This window comes from Curcuma longa, unplaced genomic scaffold (genome assembly GCF_044706935.1).
Source record: "Curcuma longa cultivar G26 ecotype Majalengka, Jawa Barat unplaced genomic scaffold, ITB_CL_G26_1.1 utg2646_np1212_2152390_RagTag, whole genome shotgun sequence".
In the NCBI taxonomy this organism is placed as follows: Eukaryota; Viridiplantae; Streptophyta; class Magnoliopsida; order Zingiberales; family Zingiberaceae; genus Curcuma; species Curcuma longa.
Window position 1 is genome coordinate 39,897 of NW_027435599.1, and position 12,102 is coordinate 51,998.

The 12,102-nt window shown below is 36.3% G+C and overlaps 1 protein-coding gene across 1 annotated transcript; it reads left to right on the forward strand.

Annotated features, from left to right (window-relative positions):
• Positions 1-964: 964 nt before the first annotated feature.
• On the forward strand, positions 965-8,237 carry LOC141820057 (uncharacterized). The gene is made up of 17 exons (XM_074707338.1): positions 965-1,007; positions 2,084-2,214; positions 4,293-4,343; positions 4,419-4,594; positions 4,684-4,761; positions 4,848-4,959; positions 5,057-5,141; positions 5,234-5,285; positions 5,371-5,432; positions 5,516-5,631; positions 5,736-5,857; positions 6,610-6,678; positions 6,764-6,821; positions 6,963-7,036; positions 7,526-7,574; positions 7,727-7,803; positions 8,013-8,237. Exons 2-17 carry the CDS (start codon positions 2,097-2,099, stop codon positions 8,061-8,063), a joined length of 1,350 nt encoding a protein of 449 aa, XP_074563439.1. The 5' UTR covers positions 965-1,007; positions 2,084-2,096; the 3' UTR covers positions 8,064-8,237.
• Positions 8,238-12,102: the final 3,865 nt, after the last annotated feature.

Here is a 12,102-nt window from a genome sequence, read left to right on the forward strand (position 1 = left end):
ATCTCGATAACCCTCCTCAACACACTATCATTTTTTTTTATTCATCATTTATATTTTAAAATTTTTATTATTTTAAAGCGATATTTTTCGAATTATATGATACTTTCACGGTATAGATGTTTAGCAAGTGTATTGCTTTTCACTTCGGGTCGGATTGAATTAGGATTCAATTTAGAGGAATTTTAACTGAACCAATTTGAACCGGTTCAATTTACTTGGTCCAGCTGATTGGTTTTAGGTTGTCGGTCACTTCAAACCCTGGAAGCTTCTCGCACTCTCCTCTCCCATTTCTCTTCCCGCGCGCGAACGCTTTTCTCCCGCTCTTTCGCGGTTTCGCCTCAGCACCGCCGCCCTCTACCTTTGGCAGAACCGTCTTCCGATTCTTCCTCTTCTGATGTGTTCCGGGAGCAGATCCCCGAGTTCCTTCTTCTGTTCGCGCGAGTGATATCGGCGGTCCCTCGCATCTCGTCTCTCCCTTTCGCGCAGACGGCAGTGACCGAGCAGCAGCCTCCAGGTTTCCTTCTCCATTTTCAGTGCGTGCCTGTTGTTTTGGATTCTTTTGCCTAATTTCATTCTAAAGCATTTTCTTCTCGTCATTTTTCATCCCCAGCAACCGAGTTGTGCGAGGATTGATCTTGTAGAATCGGAAGGCAAGCCTTCTTCTTTCATCTACATTGGTTTGTCTGGGTTATTGTGGCTAATTTCAGCGTAAATTGGTTCTTCACTGGTTTGTTTTTGTTTTCTTTAGCATGAAGATATACATTGGCTGTAGATTTGGATTAGGTTTTTGTTTTGGCCACTTGGATGGAATTATCCTCTCTTTCTATGGCTGTGAAGCCGTCTTTTTATGTTCTTTGTACATTTGGATTAGGTTTTTGTTTTGCCTGAAGTTTTCACCCCCGCGACCACCTGCCATCTGCGCCCACCCGCGGCCCGCTCACCGCTGCCGACCATCGCCCGCCATCAGCGACCACTCGTCGCCCGCAGCAGCCAACGCGATCGTACCGGTAACCTCTTCCTCTCCTCCTCTCCTCTTTTTTGTTCAATTTCTTTTTCCTTTTTTTTGTTTAATTTCTTTTTCCTTTGTGCCGGTTCAGTTTTGCTTTATTGCTTTTTTCCTTTGGTTAATCATGCATTCATTGTTTGGTGAGGGTGGACTCGAGATATTGTTTGTAGTCACACTCATGTGGAGCATGCACATTGTGCTACTCACTATTACAGTATAAGAGAGTGTATGGGCAACACTTATGAATGAGTTCAACCTTTCTCATCTTATTTTATATGTATTGCAGTATAAGATTCTGCTTGTTTTTGTCAAATTATTATTTTGCTTGTGCACTTTATGTTGTTCATTTTACTCATGTTGCTTTCCCTACCTAAAAATTTTTGTACTTGACTTCCTTTCTCTTGCCACTTTAAGGCCTGGAGAAGAGTGGGTGTTTGGATCTCTAGTGTGTTTGGAATTGGATTTTGCTGGGAGGATTGCCCTAAGGAGGACATTGTGTTCGTTTGGTAATTTGAAGATTTCCTCAGTTTGTTTTTTTTTCATATTGTATATGTATTGCAGCATAAGATTCTGCTTGTTTTTGTCAAAATATTATTTTGCTTGTGCACTTTATGTTGTTCATTTTACTCATGTTGCTTTCCCTACCTAAAAATTTCTACTTGACTTCCTTTCTCTTGCCACTTGAAGGCCTGGAGAAGAGGGTGTTTAGATCTCTAGTGTGTTTCGAATTGGATTTTGCTGGGAGGATTGACCGAAGGACATTGTGTTCGTTTGGTGATTTGAAGATTTCCTCAGTTTTTTTTTTTTTTTCATATTGTACTTGTGTCATTTGGGTGATATTTTTGTACTCATGTTCACAAACGCTTTCAGTCGTGTAAGAACTTGATAGTGGATATTTATATATAGAGCATGCCTTCATGGTCCTTGATTATTGGAGAATGAGAACGATGACTTTGCTACTTACTATTTCAATTGAGCTTCCCAATACATTGAAGCAAATATTTAACATTGCCCATTTCTTGGATTTAAAATCTGTTGCATTACTTAATTGTTAGCTGTCTATGTTACTCTCAGCAGCTTGCTTGTTACCATGAGTAAAGATGAAAATTTGGTAGAAGATAAGATGCAAATTGACCAGCATGATTCAGATCGGCTGCAAAAAATTGTTCCAGATGGATTTTCTGAGGACTATCTAAAAGTGTATTATGGTAAGTTATCTCGACCGTTGTCCTTCTAGCTTAGAAAGATACCTCCCTTATTTGCTTTATTTGTATTTATACTTATGGTTTCATATTCTTTGCAAAAGTTTATATGGAAATAAATTTTGGGTTATTCAATGTCCTTTTCTCTTTCTTTCTTTCCTCAATGTAATTTTTTTATGCGGCTGCAGCAACATGCTTGTTTTAATTTTTCAGGTTTTAAAGTTATTCTTTAATAGAGATGTCTGTGGCATCTTAGTTCATCATCATAGTTGCAGCGTTGAGGGTTTTTTTTCACATGTGAGGAGAGAGTAGTTTGGATATAAGTTATAGAATCCCTTACTTTGATTTGTCTTCTCCTTCCTGAACCCATATGTGCATGACATGACATGACAATGATACGAGTATGGAAAAATGAGTCCAAATGCCTGCACTCATTAAGGAGAAGAAGCAGATGAGAAAGCCTGCCTCCCCTGGGGCTTTGCATGCGACTTATATTGCATGGAGAAGGTTGATATTGGTTGGCAAGACAAGAGTTAAAAATCCAACAAGGGAAAGAAGAGGCACAGGAGGAAACTCACTTCTTGCCAAGCTTTGCCTGTAGCTTGCATCATTTGGGAAGGCTAGCATCAAAGTGGTGTGGCCCTAGACAAGAGGGAGAGGAAAAAGGTGTGATATCACTATGCAAGGGATGGAGATAGGTTAATGGTAGAATTAGGATATGTTGCTAATAACATATTCAATATATTATTAACTGATTAATTGATACCTAATTGATCAATAATTATAAATTATTGCCTAATTGATTAACTAATACCTAATTAATTGATAAGTAATTTATTGATCATATTCTTGATATTATAGCTCACACATCTATCTTACAATTTATGACTTGAAATATATTTTACTAGACAAGTATTAACTTAAGCCATGTTATTTTAGTTAATAGATTCACTTCAGCAATATTTTAGATTTATGTGCTATAGTAGATTTGTGTATTCCTGTAATCAAGTCCTGAATTTGGACCTTTTTTTATGTGCCCTCACTTAGTAACAATTGTATTTGATATTTGGCTCAATAGTTGTGTTGCCTAGATAGTTGCACTTGAGCATGTGTAACATAAGGTATAAAAAAGACGAAAAGTATATGGTTGGAGAAGTGTTAATTTTTCTTATATATTGTTTACCTTATAAAGGGCAGTTTGGTGCATGATACTTCTGTCAATGCGGGGAGCCAGGAAGGGTCGGATCATATGGGTTTGTTGTATGCAGTCTTATCTTGCATTGCAAGACTCTAACTCGTGATCACAAAGTCATGCGGTAGCAATTTAACCGTTGCACCAAGGCTCCCATTCTAATATATTGTTTACTTATAAGAATAGAAAATTATTTTGAAGTGTTCATTCCTTTGTTTACTTGGAATGGAAGTAAATTCAATACCTGTAGAATACTTTATGGATAACGTGGTTTTGTGTGTGATGGCAGTGGAGACAAGGCGAGTTGGGTGTTGCTAAAGAGGAATGCATATTGTGAGTATCAATATATTAGATATGTAAGGTGGCCAAAGTGAAAAAAATTATATGGATATAATATAATTTTTTTTTCAAAGGATATAATCATAGGGTGACTCAAAGAACTTGCCATCTTTTCATTTCCACCCACATTTGTGTGGTGAGACAAAATTCAGGAAAACTTCAAAGTGGCATTGGCTTGATATTGTGACCTCAATTTCTCCCAACCTTGGTTGTGTGAATTAATGTGTTTGATATACAACATATTATGATTTCATTTACAATCAAAATTTTATATATTTTTTTTTGCACTTTGCCATTCTTTTTTTTTGTGTAATTATGTTTCTGTAGATTTCTCTTTCAACATATATAATCATTACGATTCATTATTATATTAAACTCTTATAATTTGATAACTGGACAAAATGTTTTTCAATGTATATAATACAGTTGTTTCCTATCCTTCAATTGCTGAACATTCTGCCTTAACTCTTTATACGAACTTGATTCATTTTCCTTATAAATTTTATCGTATACATTTATTCAAGTGATAATGTGCATTTTCATTTGGTGTCAGGAAAGCTTTTTCCTTATGCTGATATTTATAGATGGCTATCTTATGGAAATGGTATGTGACAACTGATTATGAACATAATCCAGGTAGTTCATTCTTGTCTAAACATGTTTCATGTTCTCTTTGCAGATGGAAAACATCCCGCTTGTGATCAGTCCTACTTTGGCAGGAGAGAATTTTCATTCACTTTGGAGAATGATATATATCTTCGATTCCTGTCGTTTAATAATGTTGTCGACATGGAGAGTTCAATTAGAGAGAAGTGTCCTTTTAAGATTGATATTGGACCTGTGTATACTGTTGATGTATAAACCAAACTCCTTTGAGAAATAAATATAAGCTTGGCATATTAGTAATTTATAGTTCACTTACTGTTGTATATTGTTTTCTGCAGCCTGCAAAAAGGCGTGCATATGCACACGGTGGGAATAATGTATTTTCGCCAATTGAAAGGGAGCTTGTTTTTGACATTGTAAGCCCATAAGATTCAGACAATGTTTACATATACGGCTTTGCTAAGTCAACTACCTAATATGCATAATTGCATATCCCCAACAGGACATGTCAGATTATGATGATGTCCGGTACTGTTGCTCAGGAGCTGATGTATGCTTGGATTGCTGGCCTTTAATGAATGTTGCTATCAAGGTTTTAGACATGAGTCTTAGAGGTCTGAATTATTGGATCACAAGATTGTATGTCAGTCACAAGCTGCTAAATATCTTGCTATTGAATCTTCTATAATGATTTATGCCAAATTTTTGCAGAGGATTTTGGTTTCAATCACATCCTATGGGTATATAGTGGTCGCCGTGGTGTCCATTGTTGGGTTTGTGATGGAAGAGCCAGAAGGTAAGGGAAATTTTCCTGTATGCATCAGTTAAAATTTTTCTTTAAAAGCAATTTAGTTGCTAATATACTTTCTTTCAAACAAAACTTTCAAGGCTTAGAGATGAGCAACGAGCATCAATTGCTGAATACTTCCATGTTAATAAGGTCATTTGTTGTATTATGTTACATTTATGGTATGCATTTGTTTTGTAATCTGCAATTCTGTATTTCTGACAATGCACTGGTTCAGGGTGGTGAAAATAATGCTAAGAAAGTAAATTTAACTGGAGCAGTTCTTCATCCTTTTCTTGCGTATGTTGATTTGGATAACTGTACATTTATGTCTGTGATTGGTTCCTCTTAAATTTATTTGTGAGAATGTTCTCTTTGTTTAGACGATCTTATACAGAGGTTTTGAAGGATTCCTTTGAAAAGAAGTTGCTTCTTAGCCAGAAATTATTTGCATCTGAAGACCGATTTCAGAAGATTCTCCAAATCATACCTGATGATTGTGAGTAAAAAATGGGCATGCCCCTTGTCTTGGAGTGGGATATTGTACAATTATATATGAACTGTATTTATTTATTTTCGTTCTGATATTGTTTTTCTTCCCAGCTATTGCTTCTGAGCTTCTTGACAAATGGCAAGGAAATAGAAGATCTTCCATTTCAAAGGAAGATGTTAATGTTTCTCGTTGGGAACAGTTAAAGCATGTGCTACAATCTGGGAAGCACAAGGTCAAAGTTTTCATTATTTTTTTGTCAAGTGTATCATAAATTGGTTACTTGATCTATTTTAACTTTTGATTTAGCATTATAAAGTTTATGGCAAAACCAGCCAAACAACTGTCAATTTGGTCATTAATGCATTTTATTTCTGCTCTTTTCAAAAGTCAAATATGAAAATGATAATACAAAAAAGTACACTTTTTTAAACTCATGTTGATAATACTGGAGAAAGAAAATTCAAGGTTTATATAACACCGACTATATAGAGGCAAACAAGGCATTCAGGTTAAAATAATAATCCTAAGTGGGTGGACTAAAGTCTTTTAGGACAAATTGAATTCCAATGCTTTCTAAATGAGTATGTACATGTGAAACTAAGGGTGGATGAGTATTTAAAAGGAACTTTAGGAATACACACATACACATATATATGCAAGGAATATGGGTATGTGAGTTTCAATTCTTTGAATCAATGGTTGATTGTTCTTTTCTAACCACCATTCTAGTTACAAAAAAGTCTATTTTCTTAGAAAGTTTAAGGTACTGTAAGTTTCTGTTTATTAATTCTTCTCATATCTTGTTTCCAAAGGGACCCTAGTTCACCAGGGATGCCATTTGTCTTGAAATTATTATAAAGGCAGACTTCTTGCTATACTAAAAATTGGATCAATAAAAATTGTGGGGTTAAGGCCTTTGTAACTTCTATTTAGGGCTCAAAATTAACTTCAGATGTTTTGATGTGATCCATCTATGTGCCTCAGGCTCAGGGGCTACGGCGGTGTGTGGAAGAGATTATTTTTACATACACATATCCTAGACTTGACATGGAGGTATTTTTGTTCGAACTCTTTTTATTTTGTGTTTCACATTTATCTTTGCTTTTTTTAATATATATTTGTGGTTGTCACTTGTCAGGTATCAAAACACATGAACCATTTGCTAAAAGCACCTTTCTGTGTGCATCCTAAGACAGGTTTGGATGGAACTTTCTTTCCATACTTCCAGAGGCAATTTTTAATCCTTTTTCTAATTTTATTTTCTTTGTACCAGTGGTATTTATTGCGGACATCACATGCATGATGTATGTTTATGTTTAATATTTGTGTTTTTATAGGGCGTTTATGTGTGCCTATTGATCCCAATGATTGTGATGATTTTGATCCTACCACCGTACCAACACTTTCTCAGGTAGCTTCTATATGCATTCGCATACAATTTCTAATCTTTGTACAAGACGTCAAATACTACCATCATCCTTTTAGTTTTGTCTATGATTATCTTTAGCCATAGAGTCAATATATCAGTAGAACAACCAAACATGATTTTTATTATTCTTACATAACTAAAAGTGCTGAGGAATCAAACCCCAATTGATTTTGCTTTTAATCAAATACAAATGCAGCTATCAACTCTTGCATTTAGGGCTCATGATCAAACTGTTGGCACTCAAGTTTACCTTATTCAAAATTTCACTTGACTTTTTCTCTTACAGCTTATCTCCACAGAGGTGGCCCTTTCACTATTGTATTTTTTTCATGATTTTTTTTTAAATAATAAAATTGGGCAGTCCTGCTGGGCATGGTCTGCTACCCTTTGTATGTGCAATGTGTTTTGGTTTATAGCTCTTAAAATGACTTTTTCATTCTCTAATACAATTAATTTGTTGTAACATTGCAGCTTATTGAAGAGCTTAACATGAGTAATAGGAGATCCGAGTCGGAAGAAGGTTCGTGTCCACTAATAAGCAAATGCATTTATTTATGACTTATCTATTGTTTGTTTGTGCTTGAAAGCTGCTATTCCTGAGAAAATCACAAGGCACGATTGTAATTGCATTTCTGTCTAAATCCTCTTTTTTCCCTCTCTTTTATATAACAGATTGGGAAAGAACTTCACTTCGCAAGTCAATTGAAATTTTCAGATCATTTCTTTCTGCACTTTTGAAATCTTGTAAGGTAAGTTCTCTAATGTTTGTTTTCAGCCATTAACTGGAGGATTCACGTGTTGAAATTGATGTTCATAAAAATGAATATTTTGATGTGTGCTTCCATTATTTTATTAATGCCTACCTAATTACACCTCCTAATAGTAGCCGTTCATTGGTGGTAAACACTTGTTCAATGCATGTAATAGTTTTGTAAAAGATCCGTTTATAATGTTACAGAAGGAGATCAATTCCAATGTTAGACAACCCACAGATGCTAGGAACTGGTGAAAGGATGCCAAAAAAATTTGTAGCAGAGGCCATGAAATGAAACTTTGCACTGGGGCAGTAGCTTCTGAGGAACATAAGTCTCAGTGTTCATTACTGCTGTAGAGGCATTGAAGATTCTATTTTTGATCTTGTAGCTTGTGCATATTCATCCTCAGTGGCATCATCCACACTAAGTTTGGTTGGCATGTTTTGGTTGGTGTCATTCTGGATCATTGTTTTCTGCTTGTGTAATTGGGTTTTGCAGTTGCATATGGTTTGCCATCTTGTTTTTAGCACAAGTAATTATTATCCTTAATCTTGTATTAGTATCACTCATCTTTGCTCCTCACAGATTTTGTTTACTATCTTTTTATTTTCGTTTCTAGTATTATAGAGCTGCAGATTTGTATGTTCTACTGTTGATCTTGTTATAAGTAGGTTGTGTTATTTGTTTTCATACTATCATAGAACTAGCAATTCATATTGTCTTGAATAAAGGTTATTAAAGTTTCTTTAAAAAATTATCATTAAATAGTATCAACCTAGTTTTTTCAATTAAATATTCTTGTCAATTTATTGTTTTTTAATATCAACCTAAAATACCAGTTAATTATTTTAAACATCTGAACATCAAGCCTCAAGTGCCATCTTTTATGTTAGGATCTTCATTTTGTTCCAAAATCTCAAAAGATTATTTGGATTTCATAGCCAAAATTTTACAACTGCAAAGCTGTAAACGCTTTGATTAATTTATTTTAGATTCAAGGAAGCAATAAATTTGTGCACTGCTAAAATTATTTTTGTATCCTAAATCAGAGTGAAGTAAATATTTTCTTTCGATTAATAAAAAGAATTTGAATGATTTATTTCTTTTTAAAAAATTGCATTTTATTACAATTTTTTAAAGTGTACACATTGATAAGTTTTTTATTTTTTGAATTTAGCAAACGTGAACTTTAATTTTGTAAAATATGAATTTTTAAGAGTAAAATTCTTATAAAAAAGTTCTATAAATTTATATTAAAAAATTAAAACCTGAGATTACTAATACAAAGCATTTATTGAAGGTTTTAAAAATCCGAAGTTCCATCCTAATCTTTTTTTCAGATAAAAAAATTTGTATAATTGATTTGAATTTTTCGATTTTTTTATCAATTCAGATTTGTTTTATCTTAAAAATCGCCTCCGACCTTGACACCTCCGTGGTTCACCTTTGCCTGACCTGGTATAGTCACCGCGCGTGGATGTAAGAAAACACATATCGACAATTTTTTTTTTGTTGAGAATTTGGCGAAAATAAACTTTTTTTTGGCGAAAATAAAAAGTTGGGACCTTTTTTCCGACTTCAGGAAGGAGGTTACAGTATATCTCGGTGATGTACCTTTTTCTGGTTTCCAAGTGCGGTCACCGCACTGTGCCGAAAATATTGACGGTCTTTTTTTCATGTCGGAGTACAGCAAATGCATGTGGATGATATAAGCAAACATAGGCAGCCTTTTTTTATTGATTTTTTAATGGGAAAAAATTGAATTGTAAATACTACTTAAATTATAAGAGGGAGGCAACAACAAAAAGCAATATACATAAACTTGATCATTAAAATTGATGCATGCATACAACACACACTGCATAACAAAAAGCAACATCGATCGTTCGAACTTCAAAGGCATAAAAACAAAGAAATTACACTTGTTTAGCAGGCCGACAATCACCAAGGAGTAGAAGGAATGAGCAGCTTCGAATCCTTTTTCATGGTAGCTAGAGCAGTAGATAAACTGATGGGTTATCATGTCGTTTGAATTATATTTATCCTAGTAGAAGAGAAAAAAATATGATAAATAATAGAATACCCACGTACTATTGCGACGATTGTCGGTATATATGAGGAACTTGAGCGGAATCAGCTGTGGCGAGTGAGGAACATAGCTAACAGAAGGAGCCCCACACAGAAGACCAGCACCGTCACCTGCACCTTCAGGAACTCCGGGCCGACGTCGCTGAAGCAGGAATATGAGTAGAGGAAGCCGGTGATGATGAGGACGATGAGTCTTAAACCCAAAGCGATGGCGAAGTGGTCACCCGAGTATGGGTTCTTCAGGAAGAAGTATAGAAGCCCGAAGGAGGCGAAGAAGAGGCCGAGTGTGAACGCGTCGCTCTTCTTGATCATGCGCTTGAAGAACCTGTCGACGGCGGCGGCGGCAACAGGAGGTATTGGCTCGGTGTGGAAGTGGATGAATATGATTCGGTGGAGTACAGGCCTAGGGTTGTTCATGGGAGTGTCGATGGCTCGGGGGCGTATAGAAGGCAAAGTGTTCATGGGAGTGTCGATGGCTCGGGGGCGTATAGAAGGCAAAGTGTTCATGGGAACGGACGGCGGCGGAGTTTCGTCGGAGTCGTCGATGGCTCGGTAACCTGTTGGAGGACTATTCATTGCAATAAGAGCAGGGTTATATAGCTACTAGCCATAGCTCGCCCACCCACTTCTTCAAGTTAATAGATGGCGCGCTCATCCACTTCTTCCAAGTTAATAGATGGCGTCAAAACTTTGATGACGCCCCTCAATATATTTAATAGATGGCGTGAGGAATAGATGGAGGAAAGCAATCAGAATTCTCGACTCCGGAATGTGACCACGGTGGAATGGAACAAGAAGTGGACACGGTGGAATGAATGGTTATTCGATAGCACCAAGATTTTATTTCCTACTATTCCCACCAACATTTAAAAATAAAATATTTTCTCAATATTTATTTTAGCCCTAGGATCTGGACCAATAAGCAGCTGTGATTGGTCCTGATCCGAAGAGGAGGTATTCCGCTGTATTTGTTTTCCTTCATTTTCAAGTTTGGTCACTGCATGACGGCATAAGCATATATACCGTCAGGTTTTTTAAATTAATTTTTGACCAACAAAAAAATTTGAGACTTTTTTCCAAACACGAACAAGGAGGTGAGCCGGCATGAGGCAGCTGTATTGTTTTTTCCTTGTTTTCAAATGTGATCACCGCACGTGAGTATAACCTACCCGCATTTGTTTTTTATCGATTTTTGACAGAAAAAAGGACCTTTTTCCCGATTTCAAAAGGGAGGTAAGCCAACGTCGGTCACGGTATCTTTTTACTTATTTTCGAGTGTGGTCACTGCATGCACGTATAAGCAAATATACCGGCAGGGCCCAGGGGGTATTGGCTCGGTGTGGATGGGGATGCATATGACTCGGTGGAGTACAGGACTAGGGTTGTTCATGGGAACCAAGGGCGGCGGAGTTCCGTTGGAGTCATCGATGGCTCGGTGGCCTGTAGGAGGACTCTTCATGGAGAGTATATCACGGTTATACAGCTGTATAGCTACTAGTCCTAGCAAACACCACCACCACCATAACTTAATAGATGACGTCCCTCAAACTATTTAATTGATGGCGTGGAAACTTTGATGACGCGTCGAAACTGGGAAGCGCTAATTCCCTTCCTGAAAGTGGGGGCCACTCGATAAACCGTGATATGGAATAAAAGGAGCCGTGATACGTGATATGAAACAGAGCGAGCAGAATAGAGTGAGGAAGATGTAATTGATCATTGACTAATGATAGATATCATGAAAAGTTAGCATGAAAGATACAAGGAAGCCTCTCACCCTGCAGAGGTCCCACTTTCATGTTTGTGTCCTTCATGCTAACTTTTCATGCTATTTATTATTACTCTTGATCATTATAGGAAATTTTTTTTTCGATTTCATTGAAATTTCAATCAATTTTTATCTAATAATATTTATTTCACAGAAATTAACTCAACTTTACCTCAGGGCTGGACGTGGAATGATCAGACGAGACGTGGTCAAATGGATGGTATTTCATACCACCAACATTTAAAAAGGGAATATTTTTTCAATATTTATTTTAGCGATCTGGACCAGTAGCACCTGCAATTGGTCGTGATCCTAGAACACGAACTCCTTTTGAGATTCGCGCAGTTGCCGAAGTTGTTATTGACTTGCTATTAGTTCTGATCCTATTGCTATAATAAATATTGAGTAAATATTCCCTTTTAATTATATTTCGCCAT

Coding starts and splice junctions, on each gene's coding strand:
- LOC141820057 (XM_074707338.1), top strand. CDS start 2,097: ATGAGTAAAGATGAAAATTTGGTAGAAGATAAGATGCAAATTGACCAG. Junction 5,286..5,370: donor AATACTTCCATGTTAATAAG/GTCATTTGTTGT, acceptor GCACTGGTTCAG/GGTGGTGAAAATAATGCTAA. Junction 6,679..6,763: donor ATCCTAGACTTGACATGGAG/GTATTTTTGTTC, acceptor GTCACTTGTCAG/GTATCAAAACACATGAACCA.